Source organism: Heterocephalus glaber, unplaced genomic scaffold (assembly GCF_053883595.1).
Source record: "Heterocephalus glaber isolate CG9 unplaced genomic scaffold, H.glaber_assembly_v1.0 deba00000809, whole genome shotgun sequence".
In the NCBI taxonomy this organism is placed as follows: domain Eukaryota; kingdom Metazoa; phylum Chordata; class Mammalia; order Rodentia; family Bathyergidae; genus Heterocephalus; species Heterocephalus glaber.
The window spans coordinates 6255871-6283186 of record NW_028258163.1 but is presented as its reverse complement, the minus strand read 5'-3'; the positions used below and the strand labels follow the sequence as shown (position 1 = coordinate 6283186).

Genomic DNA, 27316 nt, shown 5'->3' with positions numbered 1-27316 from the left:
TTTTCCATTGATTATATGTATATGTACCCTAAGTTTTCTAGTCTTGTTAAATTTAATAGATCTCTATCATTTCCTTTATTTTCTTTTTTTTTTTGGGTACCGGGGATCAAACTTGGGACCTTGCGCTTCTGAGGCAGACACTGGAACCACTAAGCTAAATCCCCAGCCCTTCCTTTATTTTCTTAATAGAAAAATATGCCTGATACTGACTGTCATCAAATGTTTTATAGTAGTTTAAATCCTTGCAGAATATCTTATCTTATACTTATAGCTATTGATGGACAGTGATGTTTCCTCTGATTTTCTGTTTGACCATCTTTAATTAAATTGTTGCCATCTAAATGTTTGTCCACATCTTTGATATATACCTAGAAGTAGAACTTCTTAATTAAAGAATGTGTATGATTTTGATGCCTACAACAGAGTTATTCTTCACATGTACTTGAAAATACATATATATATACACACACACATATCTTTTTATCTTATCTGTCAAGTCTGCCTCCAGAAAGTTTACACACTTTATTTTAATGCTAAATTTAATTTAAGATCAATGCAAGTTACTTTGGCCTCTGCAATTATAAGAGGTGCTCAAAGTGGTGGCCATGAGCTTCCAGACATGTATTGTTAGTATGACAAACTGCTGCTTAGGTAACCTTGGTTGTTGAGGTTGCTGCACGTGTATTTTCAATTTCTTCTCTAAGAGCTGGCAGTGCAGTGGGTTTTTTGTGATATACGACATCCTCTAAGGTCTCCCATACGAGGGTAACACTATCTGTTGAAAAAACGTCATGCTTTTTTTCTTTTCCTGAGGTGTGTATACATTTTTTGGAAGACTGTATATATATTTTATATTTATATTCATATTTATAAGTATGTGGTACTGTGGGTCAAACCCAGGGCCTTTGCATTGAGCTATAACTCCAGGGCTTTTAAAAAAATTTTTTATTTTGAGTCAGGGTCTTGGTCTGGACTTAAACTTGCTGTCCTCCTGCCTCAGCGTTCCAGAGTGCTGGGATTACAGGTGTGCACCACCATGCCGGGCTAAACTCATTTATTAGTAAGATTAATGTAGTTTGTTTTCTGTGTGATTTTGCTGGTATTGAAATAATATTATTAGTATAACTTTAAAGTTTTCTGTTTTTACTAAATGTATTGTGACCATTATCTCTTCTAAAAGTGCTACTTCAAGTTACCTTTTTAAAATTTTAAATTTCCTTTGTTTGAAATATAATTCCCATAACCTAAAATTAACCATTTAAAAGTATATAGTTTAGTACTTTTTAGCATATTCACTGTTATGTAACCATTACCCCTAATTCCACAAAATTTTCTTTACCCTAAAATGAGATAAATAGCTATTAGCAGTCATTGTCAACATTGTAGATCTCCACTCACTGGCAGCCATTTCTGTAATGTTCTTTATGTCTCTGTAGATTGAGCTGTTTTGGATATTTCATATAAAAGAATCCTGTAACATATGCCTTTGTACCTGACTTCTTTCACTTAGAATAACTTTTTCAAGGTTTTCCTGTGTTGTAACATGAATGTACTGCATTCCTTTTAATATCTTTTTTATGGCTGCATTCTATTTTACCAAATGGTGATGCTATAATTTACTTATTGTATACATTTCCCCCATATTAATTCATACCAGAAATATTTCTATAATTTTTATACATTTTATAATGTGTTATAAATTTTAAAGTATAATCTATGGTTGATTCCTTAAAAGGAAACTCTTACTCTCAATTTTGCTGGCCAAATTGTGTTCTAGAGTTGTATGAATTTAAACTTATACCAGTAAGATAAATGAAATTTTGGTTAACTTTAGCCTCTCTGATATTCAGAATATTACTAATTTTCTCACTAACTTGATGGTTGAAAAAAGACTCATTTTAGTTGGTATATTCTTGGTTTTTTTTGTTTTATTTTGTTTGATACCGGGGATTGAAGTTGGGATCTTACGCCTGTGAGGCAGGCGGCAGAACCACTGAGCTAAATCCCAGGCCCAAATTGGTATATCCTTATTATTGGTAAATTGGACTTTTTTTCATAAGCTTATCATTTGAATTTCCTTTTTTTTTCTATTTACCTCTTTTTTTTCCCTGAAGAGTCTGTTTTCCTTTCAATTGAGGTTTTTTATATATTGAGGGAGTTTCCTAGTTTTTTTATTGAAACTATATTTCTCGCTTCTGTTTTGTTTTATAACTTTTGATATATAGAAATTGTAATCTTTACAATTAGGTAAGTTTTAAAATTTAAGATAAAACTTCAAACAACTGTTAATATCTTTGGGATTCCCTTTAGTATATGTGCACCTTATTATCACTGTTGTTAGTATTTTTAAAAATAGCTAATAGTTTGGTCTAGCACCATTAAAAAAAACCTCTTCCTTTAATCTGTGATTCCTTTATCATTTATGTAAATGTTTTCATACCTTTGAGGCTCTAAATATTGATCATCTGTTGTGTTTCATCAATCCATATTTTTCTTCCAAGTTTCCACTAATTATACAAAGGTAGGATGATGGCATTTTTTTCTGTACATTTGTACTTGGGAATCAGACATTTATTAGTAAGTGAGCAGAATTTGAGATTTTTCTCCATTTAGGGATAGAAATTTAAGCTTTTAGGAAGCTTCTTCTTTTTTCATCTTCAGAAAGGGATAATGAAAATCAACCACTTTAGAAGGATGTTTCGAAAATTAAAGACATAATGTCTAACTCAACAGCGTCCTGGCACATTTAATAAGTGCTCAATAAATATTAGCTTTTAAGACTTTCATATTGTATGTTAGTACCTGAGTCTCTTCTTCAAAATCCTTTGAGTCATTTGTACATGTTTAGTTTATAGATTTAGATTGTTTTCATCCTCCCCAAAACCATTCTAATAGGATTATAGTAAATCTAAATCTATAACTTGTGATGAAATTGATAATAATAATCAATATCCCCATCCAGAAACTTGATATTTCTTATTATTCAAGTTTTCCTTTTGTTTGGCAAGACAGTATTGATGTTTGATTTTTTAAAGTCTTGTATCTGTTTCAATAAAACTACATTTATGTAGTTTAATCTCTTCATGTTACATTTCTTAGGGTTGTTGCTGTATGTATTCTTTTAGCACCTGTAGGTCTATTTTTTTATTCTACATATAAATTATCACTTTAAATTATTTACTTTATAAATTATTTACTTTTTCCCAGCTTATACATTATCTTTTTTCTTTCTGAAGATTGATGGCTATTGCTCTTTCAGTAAAATTTACTTTCGTTCATTCTTTCCTCCAACTCTTGTAATTTAGGTAAAAACAGACAGCATAGCAAGAATTTACCAGCCTAAGCGTTATGCTTTGTCACCCAAGACGACTGTTACACTGGCGCATCTACTTGCTGCTCGTGAAGATCTCTCTAAGATCATTAGGACAAGTAGTGGCACTAGTCGGGAGAAGACAGCGTGTGCCATTAATAAGGTCGGTTTCTCTCTCAGCACAGTGGAGAGTGAATTTATAATATCCTTGTTTTGTGTCTTGTGAACTAGAAAAAGAGTGGCGGAGGAGTGTGAGTCCATTGAGGCTTAATTATGTTATTTGTATATGTTCATTTGAATTTCTGTGTTCATAGATTGAATTGATGCTTTATCTGAATTTGAGGAATTTAGAGTTGTTTTCATCAGTAAGTTTAGCACAAATTTTTTTTCTTTCCAATTTGTAGCCAAAGTTTGTCAATAGACTCTGAAACAGTTGTTTCATTTACTGTCATTTGCCTCTATTTGGTATAAAAGTAAGAAGAGTACATGCTCTGTGTCATACCAATCTGGGTTCACATCCCAGCTCTGGCATTTTCTTAGAGGAGTTGCTTCCTTAGGCAAGTTTCTGGATCTCTTTGAGTTTCTCTTTCCTGACTCAGAGTATAGATCCATTTCTGCAGCAGTAGTCTTAAGCCCAAGGAGACTGAATTTTTTTTACCATATCAAAGTAGTAACAGTGATCTAGAATGTTAGTCAGCTTAATCAGTGTGTCTTTTCCATTGAGGTAGAGCCCTCCATGGCATACTTTATTACAGAAGAGTAAAAAATGAAAAGTAAGGCCTATAGGTAATTTTAAAACATTGTTTCTTGGGCTGGGACTGTAGCTAGGTGATAGAACACTTACTAGCAAGTATGAGGTCCTTGGTTGGATCCTCCCGACTACAAAAAGCAAAAACAACATTGTTTCTCCCTCAGTGTAGCTTGAGACGGGGTATTTGGCCAGAGGGATTTTTGTTTGTTTTGTGGTGCTGAGGACTGAATGCAGGGTCTGGTTCTTTCTAGCCAAATGCTGTTCACCACTAGACTACACCCTTAGTCTCCAGGATGATTGTTTTTTTAGTTACTAGTTTGCTGATTATTGCTAAATTAGGCATCACCAGTATTTGTCTCTGTGCTTCCATTTTAAATCAATCCCTCTTATCTTCTAAAAGTGTTCTTTTTTTCAGTATGTTACTTAGTATGTTCTCTTGGATTATGATCTACATCTAGTTTTAGTGGATCAAGTCTTGTGCATCTGTAATGACATTGCCCATCTCTTTACTGGTAGTCTGATTATTTGAGGGTAATCTTAGATCAGTTCTTGAGCATCATCTTCATGTGACCACCAACATGTCTAGTGAGAGACCAGTGAGAATAACAACCAGGAAAGGCTGTTTTCATGGATTGGGTAATTAGGACATTATTGCTGAGATTAGAACGCATACATACCCAGAAACTTGTTCCAGCGTGAGGTTGTACTACTTCTTTTCATGGCATTTATGACATAAATTCCTAAATACAGTTTTAATTAGTGGAGGTAGATTCCAACTGATTTATGTCATTTTGGTTGAGTAAATATTTTCCTTCTTTCCTGAAAACCACTAGCAGGATGCTATTGCATTTGCCTTGGCTATGGCAGGCTGTTGAAACCCTCCTCACAGTTACCCGTCTTTCACCCCACTTGTGGGCCTATGAAGTAGCTCCTTTCCACAGGAAGTTGGCAACTTAAACTAACCTCTTCCCTAATTTATCCTTCAAAATATTGTGAAGCACAGTTCAAGGAATACATCAGCTCTTTATTTTTCTTATACAGAATGCTTAGGACCAGAGGTGTTTCAGAATTTTTTTTCTTTTCAAATTTTGGAATATGTGCATATAATAAGGTATTTTGAGGATGGGACCCAAACTTAAGCACAAAATCTGTTCATGTTTCATATACACCTTATAATATAGCATGAAGGTAATTTTATGCCATATTTTTGTTGCATTTGTGCTTTGACTGTGACCCATCACAGGAGACCAGTTGTGGAGTTTTCTACTTTATGACATCGTTGGCACTTGACTGTTGGGTTTGGGGGCATTTCACATCTTAGATTTTAGGATTAGAGAAGCTCACCCTGTATTAGTAACTACCATTATTGAAAATAAGTGTGCTTGTTTCCCCCAAAAAGGAAATAGTTCTTTGAGAATCTTAGTATCCATTTGCAATGATACTTGGAATTATAGTTATATTCAATGTTGACCTCATTACTTCTACATTATCATATATAATTTATCACTGTTGAAATAAAATGTGCTTAGGAATATACTCATTTATTGGCTATTTTGTACTAACTCAATAACAATGGAAAAGCCCAGAGGTATTGTATAAAAGTATATGAAGTTAGGGCTGGGAATACAGCTCAGTGGCACGGCGCCTGCCTTGCAAACTCAAGGTCCCGAGTTCGATCTCCGGTACCGAAAAAAAAAAAAGAGTATATAAAGTTGAATAATATAGGGTATATAGTCTTTATGTATTGAAAATGTTTTGCTAAAATTTTAGTGTGGTGAATATTATATGTGTTACAGAATTTGTTAAATTTACGTGAGAGGAAATTAGCAAAGCCCTTAAGTTTCGGAAGTACCCAGGCTGTTTTAAAATAATACGAATTCTGAGGAATTTGTCATATTTCACGCCCACATTTTCAATATTCATACAGCCATGTCCAGTATTTTCATGTTTTTAAATATTTGACTTGTTTCTTATGAACAATAATTTTAATGTCATTTGAAGCCTTTATATAAACTTTAATTTTTAAAATATTAGAAACTGAAAGAAAATGTTCCTTCACACAGGTGCTAATGGGAAGAGTCCCTGACAGGGGAGGACGGCCGAATGAAATTGAACCCCCACCCCCTGAAATGCCCCCTTGGCAGAAGAGACAAGAAGGCGGCGGAAGGGGTGGTTGGGGTGGGGCTGGGGGAGGTGGTGGGAGAGGCGGTGGTGGAGGAGGAAGAGGAGGAGGTGGCTGGGGAGGAGGGAGGGGTGGTGGCGGAGGCTGGGGAGGAGGGGGTAGAGGGGGTTTCCAAGGCAGGGGAGATTGTGGTGGCAGAGGGGGCTACAGTGGCAGAGGCGGTGGCTACGGTGGAAGAGGCTATGGCGATCCATATGGAGGGGGCGGCAGTGGTGGGTACAGACGGTATTAAAAACGCAAATTTAGATAGTAGTGCTGACTTCTTGTTAGATACATTAGGCATCGTGTTCTAGATAACGTACTTGAATATCATCTTTGAAGTAAGCACTATGTTAGAGTCCCTGATGATGCCATTCTTTAATATAGGTACCAAGATGGTTTGATACTTAGCAGTTGATCTCTGAGAGGGATGACTTTTTCCATATTCTGTGTACTCTCGAGCATGTTGTCTTTTTTAAAAAAAACAAAAAGATGAACAAAAATTATTTTTTAAAATGTAAATATTTATTACCATCAAATTTGGAAAATGAAAAGTATTTTATTGTCATGATTTAAGACTGTTACCTGTATTTTGTTCAGGGTTGAAACCCATAAATGACCCTACCTGTGGTAGCGAGGAATATAGACTCTTGGCTCATCTCTATTCCCGTGGATGTTTTTAATATTCACTAATTCTGTTTTTACAAAATAGGGTAGAAGACTGATAGTTGTGCTCAAGAGGTAGTTGCTGTGATTTATTTTTCATAGGGTGATTCCTCTGGTCAGGTTGCTGTTCAAGTTCCATTGGCTGAAGCCAAGGTCTTCTTTTTGCTATGCATATTTCATTTATTTTTCCAGTTGGATTTGAAACCCATATGATTTTGATTGAACAATTAAGTTAAAAATTGAGGTCAGAATGAAAGGGATAAAATGTATCAGTTTTACACGGTGTTAAAATATTCCTGTAAACTGGTCTCTTCATCATTTGCACCCTCACTTTAGATAACAAAATATTAAAAGGCAGGCTGAGTTGTATCACAGGATTATGGGAATGATTTCCAGCTTCAGTAGATCATGGGTAAGCGAAGGCATCCATTAGTAATTTGAATTCCCAGCTAAATTTGGGGAACACAGGGTTAGGGAATGGCTCTGTGTAGTTACAGGATCAAGAGTTGTGAATGTGAATTAGGGTGCTAGGGCCAGGGATGCGCTGGATTGAAATGACCTTAGTATCAAAGACTGATTCACCTTCATTTGTCACATGAAAATGAGACACTTGCCCTCTTCTCAGTTTATTTTGTGAAGACCTAAAATACAAATGCAATTTGTTGAAAATGTATAGGGTACCTATTGTGAAATGGCTTAAGAGTGAAGAATGGTATTTTTCTTAGCGTGGAGTCAAAGAAAAAGGGCTGCTCACACAGTTTTTACTCTCTGCATAGTTTGTAGCTCATAGTGGGCACTGGGTCCACACCTGTAACATAACAACTTTTTGCAATCCAGCCAACTCAACAGATAAACTGAATTGTTCCTAGCAGAAAGATAGCATTTAATGTGTGGCAGGCTAATTTTATGTTATGATAAATATGACATTAGTCTTTGAATTTCTGTAATACTTCATACCTCATAGGAGTTTAAGTTGAACACTTCTAGATTGATGCTGGAGTTGGAATCGTCCCTATTACACATTCCTGTGACTCTCTCCTGAATAAAACTCAGCCATCTAGACACTAATATCTTACTCTGCGGTAAGGCAAGATTTTCATAGTAATTTTTGATCAGTAAAAGTTTCTGCAGAACAGTTTGCTGAGTAATATCTAGAAGAGCAACAAGGTGAGTTAGGGGCTTAATGTGAAAGGTCATAATGTGAAAATGTTTGATAAATTGAGTGTAGTACACATGTAGAATATGATCAATGGCACTTCACCTCTTCCTAAAACCGGATACTTGTTTTGATTAACTTTTTTTCTTTTGACTTGGTTCTCAATTATTTTTTTTATCTTTCTGTTTCCTTCCCTTTTTATATTGTTTGTCTAGCCTGTGGTACCTAATAAAATAGCACCTATAGACATGATCTCACTAGCGGTTTCTGAATTAAAGTAGTAACTGACCTTTTTTCTTCAGGCCACATAAAGCGCCTCAGTTCTGTCCATACATAAACACCATACAGTTACTCATAAGCTCTCATCAAAAAGGAAACGGACCTTTCTTTGAATCTGGTTCCTTGTGCTCTATAGATCTTAGGAAACTTGCCTCATTAAAGATGAAAAAGTTTAAACTTTTATGTGTAAATGTGACAGATACACATATAAAAAATATTTGTGGCCAGAAAATGTTAAGAGCAATGATACTGTCTCCTTGCAAGGACCACGGGGTAGAAAGAATTCGGGCTGAGAAGCAGGGTGAGGTGAGCAGGCAGTTTAATCTTTCCTTCAGGGTCAGGTTGTTGGTGCAGTTTCATTCTTTCGTATGAAATATTATGAATTGTCAAAATGATAAATACACTCCCACCAAATGCCCCCGAACGTGTTCACAGTAGAATCTGAGTGGCTGAACTTCCCTTCCTCTTTGGTCTGGTTAACAGAAAAACTGGCTGGAGAACAAGAGAAAGTCACTCTGAATTATGCCCACACATAAATTGCTACAGGGGTTCTGTATGCTAGATTGAACAGTCTTCCACTACTGTTTCCTTCTTTAGTTGGTACTTAGCTTAGGTGGGATTGAAATTAAAGACAGAAGCCACAGAGAAATGACAGTGGTTAATTTTTGTTCTTTAATGTATTTATAGGCTTACTGGGCGGGGGTCACTATGGGAAAAGATTGGGTATTTCTGTACTGTTACTTCTTTGTTCTACAAAAGAGATAATCGAAACATTTCAGCTGAATAGGCTTTGCTTTTGCTTTCAGGAGAAAATTAATAGAACAGAAGAGTAGTCCATACATAAATAATAGTAAAATTTCAGGTGAGGTTTGTACATATTCATGCAGATGAAGAAGAAACACAAGACGTGTGTTGGGGGATCCTAATGTCTTTATCATATAAATATTACATGAAAACTTACATTAAGTATCAAAAAATTTACAATCTGTACATTTTTTTCTTGCAGTCCTTTTACATTATATACCTTGAGACAGATTCACAAATGGTCAGTGAAAAGGTGAGTCAATTAACAAAAAAAATGAGAAGTGACATTGTTAATAAAACATGATTTGTCCTTGTCTTGGGAGATAAATATCTGCCCCAAATTATTTCAAGTCAATATGTTGTTGCAATTTCTTTCTGTAGATTTCACTAGCTCCCACAGCACAACATAAGTAATAAGATAACATTTTTTTACTCTTGCTGTATTTTAAAACATGATGAAACTTTGGCCTGTATTACGCATTTCAGTGATCCATTCTGCAGTGCCTGAGATTGTCTAGCTGTGAAAATTTAATTAAGGGAACTGTGACCTTTTGAAATCCTATATATTACAGATTTATTTACATAAAAACTAGTTTGAGATCTTTATTTTGGGTGGAGAGTATGAGCAAATTTATATTCCATGATTATATTTTCTTTAAAAACTAAGCTATATACCCTTTAGTCTGTCACAGGAAAGTGAAATCTGGATTTTAACATTTGTCATAAGTTCATATTTATTTCATATAAATCTAGTTACAGTGCTAATAGAGTATATATTCCAGGCGATGGACCTAAGCAGCCCTGCTCTGAGGATTTCTGAGTTTGGACTTACAAAAAGAATAAATTTATGTGTGAAGCGATTCTTTAAAACATTTGTAAGTTCTGTGTCACTAAAACTTACTACCAAAAAGTATGCAAATGGGAAGTAATCTTTCATCAAAACTTAAATTATCTGAATCCTGTAAATAGGCAATACTTTGTATTCTTATGGAAACTTGCTGCTTTGGCTTTAAATTTGAAACTTAATTAAGATTATATTCCTGGCAGCTGGCCAATTTGTATATGAATTATAAATTAACTGGTACTGGATTTTCCAAGAATGAAAGCTAAGCTCCCCCACTAAAAGAAAGTGGCTGATAATATATTAGAGGCTGATAATAGAGTTTGTGAATTGCCCAGGCCACCAACTGAACTCATTCATTATTAACCTCCATAATAGAATACACGCAAGACTTGTTACTTGTGATTTTGTTAAATAATACAGTTTATAAGCAAGTTTTCCATTTTGTAACAAACAGAACTATATTATAAGAAACAACTGTATATTTATATAAATGTCTAAAAGTTGTGTAACTCATTTCCACATTTTATAGAGACAGGTCCAAACCACATGCATGCCTGATGTTGTATATACATACTATATACATATGTACATGCTGTCAGCTATTATTTACATTGCTGATCCAATTAGCTTATTTCTAAGTAGTATTAATAGTGAAGACAGTTTAAGACAATCAGTTCAAAACAATTTTAAAAAGTTTAAAAAAGATGAAACATGAAGTTATTCTTCACAGACTTGCTTTAAAAAACCCCATAAATTCCTAATTCTGTGCCCTGTAGACTGAACAAACATGTCTACACCTATTTTTAGCTAATTAGCAAGTCATGTGAGATGGTAACAGCTATGTTTCCTGGTACCAAATTTATTTTATGATGAGTAAGACTAGAACTAATTGATTTGCATCTGGATAATGTCACGTTTAATAGACCACTAAGCAGCCAGGCTGCATCTCTAGATGCTCACACGTGTGGCATAGTGATGAAGGAGGAGAAAGAGGCTAATTGATTAGATCTGAGGTAGTGAAGTGGGAGCCAGATTCACAAAGAATGCTGGGACTTACAAGGCCATCTACTTTTGGAATATGGGTAATTTTTCATTATCAGTAAGCTTTGTGGAACAAAGGAAATTCCTCAGTTTGTAGAAAACCTAGGGAAAAAGTCAATTCGTTTTCCAGAAATTTGTTTTAAGAATCAGTCAAGCAGGCCATATGAGACACTACCTTGTTAGGAAACTAGTTATGTTTTAGCACACTTTACAAATGTGAAGTTTTGGATCCTTCACCTGATAAAGAGAAAACAATACTGTAAATTAGGAGTCTTTAGGTTTAAAAAACAAAACAGTAAATGGCATTTCTCTGTTAAAGTACTGTTTAAAAAGACAGTCCACCTAAAGTTGCCCCGGTCTCTGTTCATCAGCTTAGGAAAGAAGAGCCCCAGTGTACTCATCCCGATTGTGCTCCTTAAGTTCCTGGCTAAGAACAGTCACTCTGTTCCATCTGTGCTAGGACGTGATTGCTTTTTTCAAGCTGAAGGGATTCTATTTTCTTCTGTGCATATTTTAGTTGGATCTTTAGGGCATCATTGTCTGCTTTCAGGGTATTTATTTCCTAAAGGGAAAGGAGAATATGCATGTTAATAAAACAGCAGTGAGTAGCAAATCAGTTACAGTATTGAGAGTACTAAAATTGATTGCCATCTCCTATTCACTATGGGTGAGAATTAAAAACTTTTTTATTAAGTTTATTTATTGGTGCATCTTAGGCAGACAGTACAGTTACATTCATCATTGGGATCTTGTACCTTTACGTGATGTATCTTGGTTCTTACTTTTTCCCCATTCCCCTGCTCTCCCTTCACCACCTCCACCCTTCCCTATTTACAAATAATGTTTCCATTTTTTTCCTTTTCTCATATTTTTTCTTTTCCCTTCTTTCTTTTCCCCTATCCCTCCCATTTCCCCTACTCCTTTAGACCTTTTCCTATTTCATGTTATCAATTATACATTTTGATCCTTATTTACACTTTTAGTTTTTCACACCAGAGAAACTATTCGGTATTTACACGGGTGTCCTATTTATTTCATTTAAGAGTATGGCCTCAATGTGCATCCACTTAGTTATAAATATGTCTAGTTTCTCATTCTTTATGGCTGAGTAGTACTCCATTTTATAAAAGAAACCACATCTTCAGTCTCCAGTTGATGGGCACTTGGGCTGCTTCCAAGCTTTAGCTATTACAAACTGTGCCGCTATAAACATGGGAGCACATATACCACTGTAGTATGATTCTTCTAATTCTTTGGGGAAGATCCCCAGCAGAGGAATTGCTGGGTCAAATGGGACTTCCAATCCTAGTTGAGGTATCTCCATACTGACTTCCACAGTGGTTGCACCAGTCTGCACTCCCACCAGCAATGGAGAAGGGTTCCTTTCTCCCCACAACCCCGACAGCATTTGTTATTTGTTGATTTCTTGATAGCAGCCATTCTTTCTGGGGTGAGGTGAAATCTCAGCATTGGTTTTCTCTGCATCTCTCGAATGACCGGTGATGTTGAACATTTTTTCATATGTTTATTTGCTATTTCTACTTTGAGAAATATCTGTTCATTTCAAATGCTCATTTTTGAATGGGGGGGGGTCTGATTTTTTTTTTTTTAGTTCTTTATATATATCTATATATTCTCGATAGTAGACCTTTGTCTGAGGAACAGCTGGTAATATTTTTCCCACATTGTAGGTTGTGTTTTAGCTCTGTTGGTGGTTTCTCTTGCAGTGCAGAAGCTTTTTAATAAGATGAGATCCCAGTTGTTGATTCTTTGTGCTAGTTCCCATTCTACTGAGATTTTGTTCATAAAGTCTTTTCCTATGCCAGTGTCTTCAAGAGTTTTACCTAACTTATCTTCCAGTAAGTTTAGTGTTTCTGTTTTAATATTTAGATCTTTAATCCACTTGGATTTTAGTTTAGTGCATGGCGACAAATAAGGGTCTAGTTTTAATCTTTGGGAAGTTGAAATCCAGTTTTTCCAACACCATTTATTAAAGAGGCTATGAGGATGTAGTGAAGATAGTTGGCTCCTTTGTCAAAGATGAGGTAGCTGAGTATGTCTGAAGTTGTTTCTGCATCTTCTAATCTATTTCAGTGATCCTCAGGTCTGTTTCTTTGCCAGTACCATGCTGTTTTTATCACAGTGGCTTTGTAGTATAGTTTCAAGTTGGGGGGTTGTGATATCCCCTGCCATGACTCTTGTTGCCTAGAATTGCTTTTGCTATTCTAAGTCTGTTCTGGTTCCAGATGAACTTTTCCGATTGTTTTCTCTACTTCTGTGAAATATGCTTTTGGGATTTCAATTGAGATTGCATTGAATCCGTCCAGACATTTTGGAAGTATGGGCATTTTCACTATATTGGTTCTTTCTACCCAGGAACAGGGGATGTCTTTCCATTTTTGTATATCCTCTTCAATCTCTTTTTTTCAGAGTGCTGTAGTTCTCAATGTAGAGGTCTTTTGCTTCCTTCGTTAGATGGATTCCTAAATATTTCATTTTTTTGGATGCTATTGTGAAAGGAATTGTTTCCCTAATTTCTCTTTCAGTGAGTCTGTTATTTGTGTACAAGAAAGCTATTGATTTTTGAGTGTTGACCTTGTATCCAGCTACTCTACTGAATCTGTCAGTTAAGTCTAGAAGTCTTTTGGCAGAGTTTTTTGGGTTTTCTATGTAGATAAAAACTATTTTCAAAATAGTTTTTTTTTTGCACTGAATAGAAAATAACATGTTAAGTATCAAACGAGCATGAGCAAACAGCAGTTTGTCTGTTATCATTTCACAGATGTAAGTGGCTTGCAGGCAGAATAAACCATTCCTGGCCAGTGGGTAGAGGATGATGAAACCTTTGGGTATTGTGTAGCAGATCTTAACTTGGCATAAACAGAGTCTGGTCAGGTCTGCGCCAAGAAAGTAGTGCTTGAAAATTCTGTAATATGAGATGCTATAGTACACTTAACCTGTTTTCCTACCAAGTCATTGAAAATTAATGTACACTTTAGATAGATTTTTATCCTATGCCCATAAACTGAGATTTAGTTATCCAATTTGCAGTAATTATACAGCCATCAGTTGATTTCCTGGCTTCTGATTTTGAGGCCAGTGTTCCTACATTATGTAACATTAATTACACCAAAAATGTATGGGCAGTGTCTGGATAATTGTAGACACATTGGGGTGTTCCTTAGTTTGAATTATCTGTTGCTCTCTATTAGCTATCATATAATACTGAGCACTTGTTGTGTGCCTGGTGCTTTGTTACATGACAATAAAATATCTTAGTCTTCACATGTATCTTGAAAATCAATAATTTTATAGAAGCAGAAAATGTTGCCATATAATTTCAGACTGGATTTGAACCCTGGTATATATATCTGATCCAAGAGCTATTGTTTGGTTTTTCTTTTGTCCTATGCTGATTCAGGGGTACACATACACCAAAATAACATGTATATTTATACTTCATAATTTTTTTATTACATTCTAAATACTGGTTTAATTTGACGAGTTATGGCTAGGACTGTTGAATTACAGACAAGTCAAAGATTTTACATAATTGAAAAGTGGGACACACTGTTTCTTTAAAATGTATATAGTGAATTTTAGTTTTTAGGTCTGTTTGACATTGATAAAAATAAAAGAGGCAACTGGGAAAAAGGTCTACTGGCCTGGTATTACTGGGTAGGAATTATTCTCGATTTAATTCATTTGAAATCTTTGTCATCTGCTTCTCACAGCATTACTGCTAACTGCATTTTTCCCTTTTCAAAATCATGTAAAACTTCAGAATTTGAAACCTTAGTGTGGAATCCTAACCCTGTATTTACAGAAGATCAATTAGGTCACAGACTGTAATAGCTGGCATCAGAACATCTGGTATTGGAAAATGCCTCCAAAGTCCTTTCTCTTTAACCAAACTCATTTTTCAGTGTTTCTTTCATTTTTCTTAAAAGTTGTCTTTGACAGTTTTACCCTTAAAGGAAAGGGGCTTTATGTAACCCAAGTTTTACCATCCTCTGATTGACTTCTTTCCTAAATCATGTATTAAAATTATTTAGAGCAAGACTTTTCATATGTTCATTTCAAGCACGAATTCGAGTTTAAATACTAGCTTTTGTCTTCAAATGTTTCTCTAACTCCATACCTGGGAGTCTGACGGGGAGGGTGCAGTGTTGGGAACAATGTGGGGATCCTGAGGCCTTGTGGGCAGTTCTGTTGTGTAGGAGGTGGAATTGTATGAGGAGTTGTAGGCAGGTGGACACTTGAGTTACATGTTCCTACTGAGAACCTCCACACACAGTACCAACCTTGCTTTGGGAAAAGGCAGGCAGGCAGGCATTCTTCTCCTTTGTAAAGTGGATGTTAATGTTAAAACAATATACCCTTGCTTTCTTGTCTCTAAAATGGCTTAAGTTGTCTAATGGGTAACGTTATTCCTCTGTCCCTCCCTCTGTTTTGGTTTTTAAATTATTCTTTTCCTTTACCCAGCCAGTAATCAACTTGATTTGAACCTTCTCTGGGTTTAGTCCATGTGTTCTTCTCTGTTTCGCTCCACTTTGCTAAGAGAGTCTGGATAAAAGGGCAAGTAAAAGGAAGGTACCTGTTCCAGCTCTTGATACGATGGGAGTCTGAGATGACGGAGCTCTTCTTTTGATTTTAGGAGAGACTCTTTATTCTCCCACTTGACAAACGCCCGCTTTCTGACCAAGACAGGACTGGGACATGGAGATGTGGGACTGGGAAGTACATAAAGGGTATCCTGGGCTGTCTTCCTTGGAGAGGACAGCACAAAGTGACCAGAAGGACCCTCACTGCCAAGCCAAGGCAGAGATTCGGTCTGTGTGGTCTTGTGGGCAACAGTCCTCTTCAGCCGAACAGAAATCTTCTGTGAGGATACTCCCATCAGCACGATGGTCCGATCCTTACTCTCCTCACTGTGTTCCACAGCCTCTCCATTTAGGAATGTAAAAGATCCTTCCTCGGGTGCTGTGGGGAGACACATAAGATATTGTACTCAGAAAAGCAAACACTCAACATTCTCACGTTAATTTTACATGAGACCTTACTGTTACAGGAGTTGCACATCTTCAAATAGCACTCATTTTCAGGCACCCCAGGTCAAGAGTGAGCAAACGCTGAAATCCAGGGATTTTGATGGTATTAGAATGTGTCCAAAAAAGGCATCTTTTTGCGTTTGTGCAAAGGTTGCCTAGAGGGTTACAATTTCTACAGACAAGTTCTAATTCCTGCCTCAACTTTGCAGATTTTCACCAATTAAGGGGAGCAAGATCAATATGTAGAGGAAAATGTTCCATAAATTACTTTCTGTGGACTTAGGTTTGGAAGCTCTTACTACTCAAGTCTCTGTCTTGATACAAACAAGTGCCCTCTGGTGGATAGTAGGAACTGTCGGACCCACTTGTATAATGGGTACAGCTTCCAACTTCGGAAGAGTGTTCCAAAACGTACTGCCCTTGAGTGACACTGACCGGGGGAAAGGACAGGTGGGTGAGTCAGTGGTTTTGTTCCTAATACCTCTGCCCATGATCCGGCCTGGAAATGTTAACCATAGGAGTAATTTCCTAGAAACATAGAGTAAGAGCAGATGGATGTGAGATGGGTAGTAGGGTTTAAGATTAACAGTAGGTCATCTAAGCTTTCTGTTTGCAAAAACTTGGCATAATTCTCAGCTCTTTGAAAAATCACTAAACACAACGTTTAATAATAAACAGATTATGTGTTTACTTCATTAAATGGGGATGAAAAAATATCAGAGTGTGGAGAATGAAATGATTATGTAAGAGAAAGTACTTTTTAAAAAGTGCATTTAGAGTAAAATTTTTTCCTAATAAATTTTCTAGCTAAGAGATTGGATTGTTAGTTGAAATGGCTTAATAAAACAAAAATTTCTAAGTAACATCTATAACTAGAATCCATAGTTCTAATTATGTACTGGAAATCTTTTTTTGTTTTTTTTTTTTAATGGTAGCAAAGTTTTATTGAAGGTAGGAAAAGAAACTGGCTCTGCAGAGCAAGTTTGGCCAAGTCAAAGTAGGAAAAAAACTTACACCCTACAGCGTGAGGTGGACCATCATGCAAGAGCAAACACAGTGGCCTGAACTATAGATCTTATACTTGAACTTCACTGAATTTTTCCCAAGGGGAACATGATTTTTAAATTATCATTTAATATTTATCCAAATAAAGCTGAAAATTATCACTTATTTCAAGTACTAGAATAATTAAACTGTTACATTCACTCTAAATTACATTATCTTTTTGGATGAGAATGATTTTTTTGCATCTCTATTTTCTAATTTTTAAAATTAACATATTAAACATACCCATTACTGGGATTTCATGGGCCATTTGGTTATTTGCACACATTGCACTGATTGATTTCCCTTCTCTCTGAGACCCTTCCCAGTTCCTAGTCTTCACTATCCTACTTTCAGGCTGACTTTGTAAGTTTCCACATAGGATAGGCAGCATGACTTGTCTGTGTCTGGCTTATTTTATTTAAAATGATGTCTTCCAATTCCATCTTTTTTTGCTGTGGAGGACAGGATTTCATTTTTGTTTATGGCTTAATAATACTCCACTGTCTATATATGCCATATTTATCCCTTCACCAATGTGAACATAGGCTGATTCCATATCTTAGCTATTTATGAATACTGCCGCACTAAACATGGGTATACAGGTTTCATTTGCAAGCTTCATTTTCTTTGGCTTTATATCCGAGAATGGGAGAATTGGGTCATCTGGTAGTTCCATTTTTAGAGGAACTCCATACTATTTTCCACAGTGGCTATATTAGTTTACATTCCTATCAGTAGTTACATGGTTCCTTTTCCTCTGTATCCAGTTATTTTTCTTTTATAGCACCCATTCTAACTGGGATAAGATGATACTGCTTTGTAGTTTGGATTGGCAGTTCTCTGATGGCCAAGATTTTAAGTATGTTTTCATGTATTTATTGACTAATTCTTGTGAGAAGTGTTTATTTAGATCATTTGCCCATTTTTAATTGTATTACATTTTTTTTTTCCCCCCATAGTTCCCAGGGTTTGAACCCAGGACCTTTTCACTGAGCTATAGCCTCAGCCTTTTTATAACTTCTAAATTTTCAGACAGGGCCTTGCTTAGACCTCTAGCCTGAGTATGAATTTGTGATCCTCCTACCCCACCTCCCAGAGGTTTGGAATTACAGGTATGTGTGTACCACCATATTTGGCTCTTGTTTTTGTTGTTTTTGAGTTTATATTCTAGATATTTTGTCAGATAAATAGCTGGTAAATATTTTCTTCCATTCTATGTAGTTACCTCTTCTCTGTGTTGATTGTTTTGCTGTGCAGGAGCTTTCTATTTGATGTAACTCCCATTTGTCACTTTTTGCTTTTGTTACCTATGCTTTCGAAGTCCTGTCCAAAAAATCATTGCTTGTACCAATGTCTTGCAGTGTTTTCCCTGTGTTCAGTAGTTTCAGAGTTTTAGGTTTTACATTAAGGTCTGTGATTTGTTTTGAATTGATTTTTGTTCAGGGTGAGAGATAAGGGGCTGGGTTTCAGTCTCACTCACACAGGTAGCCACTTTTCTCATCACCATTTGTCGGAGAGGCTGTACTTTCCCCAATATATATATTTTTAGAATCAGATAGCTATAGCTACGTGGGTTTATTTCTGGATTTTAAAAGTTCTGTTCCATTTTATTCTGTGTCTGTTGTCATGCCAGTGCCATGCTATTTTGGTGACCATGGCTCTGTCGTACATCTTGAAGTCTAGTATTGTGATTCCTCCAGTTGTGCTCTTTTTACTAAAAAGTTGTCTTGTGAGTCCGTATGAATTTTCATTTCTTCGCCCTACTTTTGTGAAGAATGTCATGGGCACTGGATGGAGATTGTACTGAACATGTAGATCTGTGGTAGTACAGTGGACATTTCAACAACTGTTCTAATCCCTGTATAAGAGAGATATCCCTGTCCTTTAGGGTCCTCGTTGGTGTTTTATAACTTCCATTGTAGAGGTCTTTTACTTTATCCATTATGTATATTCCTAGGTGTGGGTGTATATGTGTATCTACTGTGAATGGGATTGTTACCATGACTTCTGTCTAGCAACTTTATTATTGGTGTATAGAAAAGCCACTGATACTGTATTCTTTCATTTTACTGCAGTAGTTTATCAGTTTTAATAGTATTGGTTGAGTCTTTGGGTGTTTCTATGTATGGAATCTTACCTGTAAGCAGAGATAATTTTATTTCTTCCTCTTCTATTTGAATGCCTTTTATTTCTAACTCTTGCCTCACTGCTCTGGCTAAAACTTATAGTAATGTGTTGTACAAGAGCAGCAAGAGTGGATACCTTTGCCTTCCTGATCTTAAGAGAAAATGTTGTCAGTTTTTCCTTATTCAGTATAAAGCTGGCTGTGAGTCTGTCATAAATAGCTTTTATTATGTTGAGGTATGGTCCTTCTATATCTAATTTGTTCAGGCCTTTTTTAATGAAGGGATACTGAAATTTACCTAATGATTTTTCTGTATCTACTGAGATGATCATATTTTTATTCATCATCTGTTTATGTAATGTATTACAAGTTACACCTGTATGTTTAACCATCCTTGCATACCAGGAATGAAATTAATTTGATCATGGTGCATAATCTTTCTGATGTGAGTACAACTTGCAAACATTTTGTTGAGTTTGTATCTACGTTCATCAAGGATAGTGGTCTATAGTTTTCTTTTTCTGTTGTGTCCTTGTCAGATTTTGGGAACAAGTTAAAAGGTGGCCTGATGAAATGAGTTTGGAAAAGTTCTCTCCCTTTCAATTCAATGAAAACTTTGAAAAGTATTAGTATTACTTAACTTTCTTTAGAAATGTGGTAAAATTCACCAGTGGAATCATTGGTCCTCGGCTTTTCTTTGTTGAGTGACATAGTATCATTTTTTCAAATCTTTTTTTCTTTTAAGTAGAGTCTCCCTTTGTAGTATAGGCTGGCCTCGAACTTGCAGTGATCCTTTTTTTTTTTTTTTTTTTGGTACCAGGGATCATACTTGGGACTTTGTGCTTGCGAGGCAGGTGCTGGAACCACTGAGCTAAATCCCCAGCCCTACAGTGATCCTTCTGCCTCAGCCCTCCCCAGTATTGGGATTATAGGCATGTGCCACCATGCCCGACCAGACCCCATGTATTCTTAAATTTCTCTTGTGATTTATAGTTTCATCTCATTGTGATTAGAAAAGATACAGGAAATGCCTCATTTAATTTGTTTTGTGGCCTACAATTTGGTTTGTTCTATAGAAAATTCCACATGCTGATGAAAAGAATGTGTATTATATGCAGTTAGTGGATTGAATGTTTATTAAGTCCATTTGTTCTATAGTTTAATCCTGATGTTTGTAACTCTTTTTTGGGGTGTCTGGATTATCTGTCTATGAATGAGAGAGCAGGGTTTTGAAATTTGTCACTGTTAACTGTATTGGAACTTATCTCTTGCCTTTGGTGTAACTGTTTTATAAAATTGGAATTCTGATATTACTGCAAGTAGATTTACAATCATATCTTATTGATGAGTTGATCCCTTGATCATTATATAATGATGATCTTTGTTTCACAGTTTTTGTCTCAAGTCTATTTTGTCAGCTATCAGAATAGCTGCTCTTGCTCACTTTAGGATTCCTTTTGCTTGGAATCTCATTTTCCATCCTTTCAGTCTGTTTGCCTGTGAAGTGAGTTTTTATTGTAGGCAGCATATTGTTGTGTTTTTTTTTAATCCACGCATCCAACCTGAATTACATTACATTCAAGGTTATAACTGAAAAGTATGGATTTAATGGCTGTCAGTTTTTTGAACATTCTTTGTTCTTTTCTTCCTCTCTTAATCACCTGTGTGATATGGTAGTTTACAGTACTAATAATGTTTGGTTCTTTTCTGTTTCATGTCTGTGTATCTGCTCTTCTAGTGGGATTCGTGTTTTCACATGCTGTTGTGGTAGTTACCTTTCTTTCACTTTTGGATATAGGACTCTGTAAAGCATCTTCTGTAAGGATGGTCTTTTGGTCCTGAATTCCCAGAGTTTTTGCTTATCTTGGAAGTTCTTTATTTCTCCCTCATTTGTGAAAGACAGCCTTTGTGGATAATAGTAATCTTGGTTGGCTTTTAGGCATTTAGTTTCTTTCAAGACTTGGAATACATCATTTGATTCCCTCCTGGCCCACAGGGTTTCTGTTGAGAAATCTTCTGTGGTCTAAAGAGGTTGCCCTTAAATGTGACTTGGTGCTTTTCTCTTGAAAATTCAAAAACAATTTTTTTTCTATACTTTTCAGTTTGACTGTACTATGTCATGAAGGAAGTTCTTTTCTAGTCTTGTCTATTGGGTTCTAAAAGCCTCCTCTACATGGATGTCCATGCCTTTCTCAAGATTAGGGAAGTTTTCTGGTGTTATTTCATTGAGTAGGTTTTCTATGCCTTTCTTAACCTTTATTTCCTCACCTTCAGGTATTCCAGCGATGTAGGTAATTAATCATTTAGTGGTGTTCCAAAAATAACAAATGCTGTCATTTTTTTTTGTCTAAATGTGTCATTTCGAAAGACTTATCTTCAAATTCCAGTTCTTTCTTCTGCCTCATGTAGTCCACTGTTCAAGTTCTCAGCCAAGTTTTTTAAATGAATTACTGAACTTTTCATTTCCAAGACTTCTGTTTGGTTCTTTTTAAAAATATCTACCTCTTTGCTCAATTTCTCATTTATATTCTGCATTGTGTTCCTAATTCACTTAACTGTTTCTTTGCATTCTCTTGGATCTCCCTGATTTGAGAAAATTATTCTTTTGAAGATACTAGGTATTTTAGTATCTTTGCTGTCACCCGAGAGTTATGCTCTTTTGCAGGTGTCACATTACTTTTTCATATTTCTTGTGCCCACACTGAGATTTGCTCATTTCATGGCAGGGTCGTGTCTTGGGTTATCAGTTTGTTACACAACGTTGGCTTTGTTTTTAGCTGGGCACTGCAGTGGAATTTCCTCACACATCTCTGGCTGTGATAGTGAGTTTAGGTGCAACGTGTGCTGTGTTGGAGTCAGAGAGAACACTGTCCCTGTAGGTCATGCAAGGGTGGGGACACTTTCATAGTTCAGGCAGATATGTAGGCAGCAGGGTGTGTGAGTGTACTCAGTGTTCCTTTTCCAGTGGGTATGGTGGCCCCTACCAGGTGCTGACGTTGGCCTGTGACGTATAAGGGTCTGTGGCACTGCACTAGGCGTGGTAAAAGGAGCACTTCTCTGACTAGACAGTAGTGAGAGTTTGGAGTGCCAGGAGTGGAGGGCAGGGATCACAGCACCTCTCTATTAGCAGCGCCTAGTAAGACCAGGAGCAAGGGCGCTGGTAGTGGGAATCACATAGTGTGGGTGCAGCAGGATGTGTCTTGTTCCTCTGTGTTGCTGCTGTGGACGGTGGGTCCTCAGGTCCCCAAGCTCTGTGTGTGCCTTGGGCTGTGACAACAGCTAGCCCCCTTCCCCAAAGCTGTAGTGTCCACAGGAGCAGGAGGAATGGCTTGTGTCTGGAGCTGAGCAACATGCCTCTTGGGGCTTTCCTTGGCTGTGCATGCCCAGGGACAGGAGCAGGGCCAGGGTGACAGCTGGGGATCCCCCTGCCTCTTTCATCTGTAGTTACTGCAGGGAGTTGGTGGGAATGCAGCTAAGTTCCTCTCTTGCTGTGTGCACCCTGGGGTAGGGTGACAGCCAGAGCTTTTCTCTGAACTTCAGCTGAAGTCCCAGGGAGCACTCATAACTTAATGCTTCCCTTCCTTTGTGATTTCACTGAACTTCCACCTTTTGCATGAAGTCTTTGCCAGCAGGCCCAGGGCGTGGTCTTTCTGTAGCCTATCTGGCTTGTAGAACATACCCTCCTGCATTGTTTCTAACCAGCTCCCTGTTTATTACCTTTTCCCCTAACTAGAAAGAGGCAGACCTTTTTTCTTCCTGAGTGTCTCAATAATACTTAAATTTCATTTCTTTATTATACTGTTATTTGAGTGTATATTTACGCACATCTGTTTGATCTCTGGCCTTAAACTCACTATGTAACTCATGGTGGCCTTGAACTCATGATCCTTCTGCCTCAGCCTCCTGGGCGCTGAGATTATAGGCCTACATCACTGTGGCCAGGCCAATTTTCTCTTGATTGTTAATCTGCAAGCTTGCATTTCGTAGGAGTTCTCCTCCTCTTCCTTTCTGTATTTACCACTGTGTTTCTAAAATTTTGACAGTTATCTCCACTTGGCCTCTCAGGATCCCCAGTCTAGAACCTGGTTGTAAAATAATGGCTTAGGACCCCTCTCCTGGAAGAAAATCAGTGGCATCACAGGTCGTCATTCATCAGTGACTGTATACTTCTTGCTGCTAGCTGTGACAGTAATGACTTTTTCAGGATCCTTCATCAATGATAAGCACCGAGTGGTTCTGGTCACCTTTCATGCATAGTTGGTTTCTGTTACTGTACAGAAATCAGATTCTTGGTGCGTGCTTCTGGAAATGGAGTCATGAAGCTGTGGATTGAGATGTTAATCTTTGGTTCTGAATGCAGCTATGCCTTTTAATATGCTGTCTATATACCATATATTGTGTATGTTATATGGACACAAATGCATACTCTCCCTTATCACTGTTTTGAGTTGGGGATGGAGTAGGACAATTTTTAATTTTAGGCATGATCGTGGCAATAGTCAGTATCTGTACTTGGTGTAGGTGCTCAATGTACATGTGGCTGATTTTTAGACCTAACTTAAACTATTATTCCAGCACCTTTAGGTCAGAGGCAGAGGCAGGAATAGAGGTCAGGGTTAACTCAGACATAGATACATGTGGTTATCTTTCCTGCCCCCAATTTTGCCCTTCTCTCTCTACTGAACATTCCCAGTGCCTACTTACCGTGGAGCAGATCTCTGGCTCCCAGTGAGCAAAGGTTAGATGTTGGTGCCACTGAGGTGGTGTTCTCCGTGGGAGCTGCTGGGTTTTTGGTTCGCTTCTTGCACTCAAACACCACCAAATCTTTGCATTGTTTGTGGCAGTTCATCCCACAGTCTGTGGACAAGACACTTTGGTAGGAACTCTTACCAATTCATACAATACTCTCTTGTCAGACATATCTGTGCAATCCTCTAGAGCTAAGCTCACCAAACATTCCCAGTGAACCTAGCCCTCTCCTCACTTGGCAAACCTGTATCTCTCAGGCTGGTCTTAACCCTTACTGAGTCTTGGAACCTGAAGGAACATCTGCTATTCCAGAGGGAAGAGAGGGTATCCTGGTCATCCGGTACACTGCCCTACTCTAGGGAGACCCTCTGGAAGCACCCAGCTGCTAGACCTTACTTTTTCTTCCTTGCAGAAGTCTCCTTTCCCGTGCTCCTTAATCGTCCTAGTCACAAGGAAGGACACATATCCTCAGGAATCACTGATAAAAGGAAAGCTGACCAAGATCTTTAGTAATCATGTATCTTCTGTTTTAGAACTGATTCAGTCCTGTTCACTGTCGTGACTACAAGAGCTCAGTCTCCTACAAGCTATCTCTATTTCAAAGGCAACCAAGGTAGAAAGAAGCTCTTGGAAACTGCGGCACTGGCCACTCAGGCTTCCCTCTCTCTGTGCAGTATCAGTCACTCTCGGTCTTCTTGGGAAGCCAGTATGGAGATGAGGCTCTGAAGTCTGCCTAGAAGTTGTGGACTGAATGGACAACTACAGTGGATGAAAACTTTATGAAGAGAGCCCCTCAGAACAGGGAAAGCAATGCAATGGACAGTGCTTACTTACCTTTACATCGATATCCTTGTTTGATCACGCCCCAGAGCTATGAGACAAGACAGAAGAATGCACATGTCATTATCTGGTGTGAGGCTCCGCTCATTCCATTCTCTAGCGCAAGTTTATCTCTTGTATGTCTTGTCCCGACCTTTAACTAAAAACAGAACATTTGTGGCTACCACAGTCAAATGTTCTCCAGAAGCTCACTGTAGTGACTTTATGACCAGGCTTTGTGTAGACCCGAAATGGATGAATTATACCACTGACAGATAAGCCTACAGAGTCTCTGGTCAGGAACTTGTGTTCAGCAAAACTGTTGGTTTCAGTGAGACAGGAGGGTCAAAGCTGAGGTGATCCCTTCAAGACAGTGTCTTCTGAAAAGGGAAAGGAGGGTATCTCACAATTTTTTTTTCTAACATTGAAACAGTGTAGGAATGTAATCCAGAATTCAACATTTCTGTACTATTTACACCAGGCCTAAAGTAGGGGGTGGGGGTGGGGGTGGGGGATCAGGAATAAATGAGGCAAAAGAATGCACACACTTTAGGGCCAGGTCCTTCTAGGTGTGTGCTGGGCTCTGAGCTGGGATGAATGCACAAAGATTATGAGGTCTGTGCCCTTCCTACTATCACTGGCCTGTACTCCTCAGTTCCCCCCGATGCACTCCAAGGACAACTTACAAATCCAGCACAGTTGTCACAGAAAGTGGGCTTCAGGTAGGTGGTCTCTTGGAAGCTGTGAGGAAATCCCAGCCCCAGCTTGGAGTAGATGGAGCTGGCCCTCATGAAGTAGGCCGTGATCTCATCCCTGCTGATGAGGCCTTCCCTGCCAGCAAACGACAGGGAGGACGTGAACGTGCTGCAGTCCACGCTCAGAGCCTCCCATGAGCGTGCCTCACAGGAGGGTCACAGCACAGCGCATAAAAGGGGGGGCGGCAGCATCACTCGGTCCCGGGGTGTCCTTCAGCCTGATTGGACCACTATCTACAAGACTTGAAATGATGTGAGATTTGTGTATAGGGAGGGAAATACGTATGCTACAGGTTCTAACTTTAGAGAGTACATGACTAGGTCCCACTAGCCATACGTTTGATTTCTGATAGAGCATTAAAATAGAATGTATATAATTTTAAGTATAGTAAGTATGCAAAGGATTGACATTATTTTCCATAATCTGTAAGGACAAAGCAAGAACGAAGACTAAACTTATTTGTAGTTGGCTGTTTCCTAAGTTGGCAGATTTTTGGAATCTTCAGTTGTGAGCTCTTAAAAAGCATGTAAATGTCACGGTCTCTTGTCCAAACTAAAGGCAGGGAGGCCTTCACCTGATGACTATAAAGATCTGTACTTAAAATTCTTGTAGTGATATATCTGTAGCTCTGTTCTCACCAATGGGCTCATAACCACTCATTCCTGTACACAAATCCTCACCTGTCTTTGTCCATAACACAGAAGGAAAACGGGAAACTTGCAGCAATCTTTTCAAATTCCTCCTGAGAAATGTATCCATCCTGGTCGTGATCATAGTTCTTAAAGACGGACTGAAAAAGGAGTTGTTAGGGTGATTACAAAGGAGAAACCAGTGTTTTCTTTCTTTAGCTAAGACAAAGGGGCTGGGGCAGATAGGTATAGGCCTCTTAAAGCCTGAATGAGGAGAACATGGGAGCGTGCTCCTTGAGCTGTTGCAGATGTGGCAGGTCACGCCCCAGGTGTCCGTACCTTCAACCGTCAGCACATGATGTGCCACCCCAGGCTGTGCCTACTGCAGACCACTGCAGAGAGGTCTGCCCTTCTGTTATTCAGCTCAGATTGCACCTCCTCTGGGAAACTTGTGAACAGCCCATGTCCTCTGCTCCCGTTTCTGCTTAGTCTTCTGTTGTCACCCGAGAACAGCCCGCAACAATAAAGGCTCCAACTATGCAAATGTATACACTCTTCTCGGCAGGTAGCATAGGGAATTGAATCCAGCAGTGCTCCCAATATACCCTTCTGCCTCCACTCAGCAGTTTTTAAACAAATGATCTGCTAGGCCTTTAAGACCAGTCAAACCTGCCCCATATGAGACCAGAAAAGAGTTTTGCCAAACTAGTTTCTGAACTATTTGCAGCCACAGTGTGAAAAGTGGTTCCTCGGGGAGCGAGTCTCAACTTTCTCACACGTTTCTGCTGCTGTGCTTCCCACCCCACGCTAGCAGTGCCAGCCTTCTGTCTCCCAAACAGCTGTACTCACATCCACCATCCTCTGCACGTGTTTGCTGATGGTCTTTGGGTCGGGTTTGGGTGAGACTCCAGAGGCCCAGTCCACTACTACCGGTGGCTTGGAAGGTGTTAGTGGCTAAAATGAAATGTGAAGAGAAACCTTGTGAATGTGATGTAGTATTGTAACTGACAGCTCCTTCCCTTCCCAGAACCTGACAGTCACATCTGCAGGTAACTCCGACTGCAGTGGCAGCACACACACACAGTGGGAATCTATAATACTGGCTAACATAGGTGATGTGCTTCTCTT

At 38.0% G+C, this 27316-nt stretch overlaps 2 protein-coding genes across 4 annotated transcripts in view; one reads left to right on the top strand and one right to left on the bottom strand.

Annotated features, from left to right (window-relative positions):
• Window positions 1-8296, top strand: part of Tslig3b (tRNA splicing ligase complex subunit 3B) — a 29705-nt gene extending 21409 nt beyond the window's left edge. Inside the window, exons 7-8 of the mRNA XM_004861527.4 lie at window positions 3306-3473; window positions 6125-8296. Coding sequence (XP_004861584.1) covers window positions 3306-3473; window positions 6125-6475 — 519 coding nt within the window. The 3' untranslated portion in view covers window positions 6476-8296. The remainder of the gene's footprint in view (window positions 1-3305; window positions 3474-6124) is intronic.
• A 676-nt stretch (window positions 8297-8972) lies between these two features.
• The window catches only part of Rasgrp1 (RAS guanyl releasing protein 1), a 73466-nt gene continuing 55122 nt past the window's right edge, over window positions 8973-27316 (bottom strand). For all 3 annotated transcript variants that reach the window (XM_087207520.1, XM_004861524.4, XM_004861526.4), the window contains 7 exons: window positions 27038-27142; window positions 26240-26349; window positions 25490-25634; window positions 24819-24855; window positions 23940-24092; window positions 15610-15995; window positions 8973-11574 (listed from right to left, as the gene is read on the bottom strand). In XM_087207520.1, coding sequence (XP_087063646.1) covers window positions 11440-11574; window positions 15610-15995; window positions 23940-24092; window positions 24819-24855; window positions 25490-25634; window positions 26240-26349; window positions 27038-27142 — 1071 coding nt within the window. In that variant the 3' untranslated portion in view covers window positions 8973-11439. The remainder of the gene's footprint in view (window positions 11575-15609; window positions 15996-23939; window positions 24093-24818; window positions 24856-25489; window positions 25635-26239; window positions 26350-27037; window positions 27143-27316) is intronic.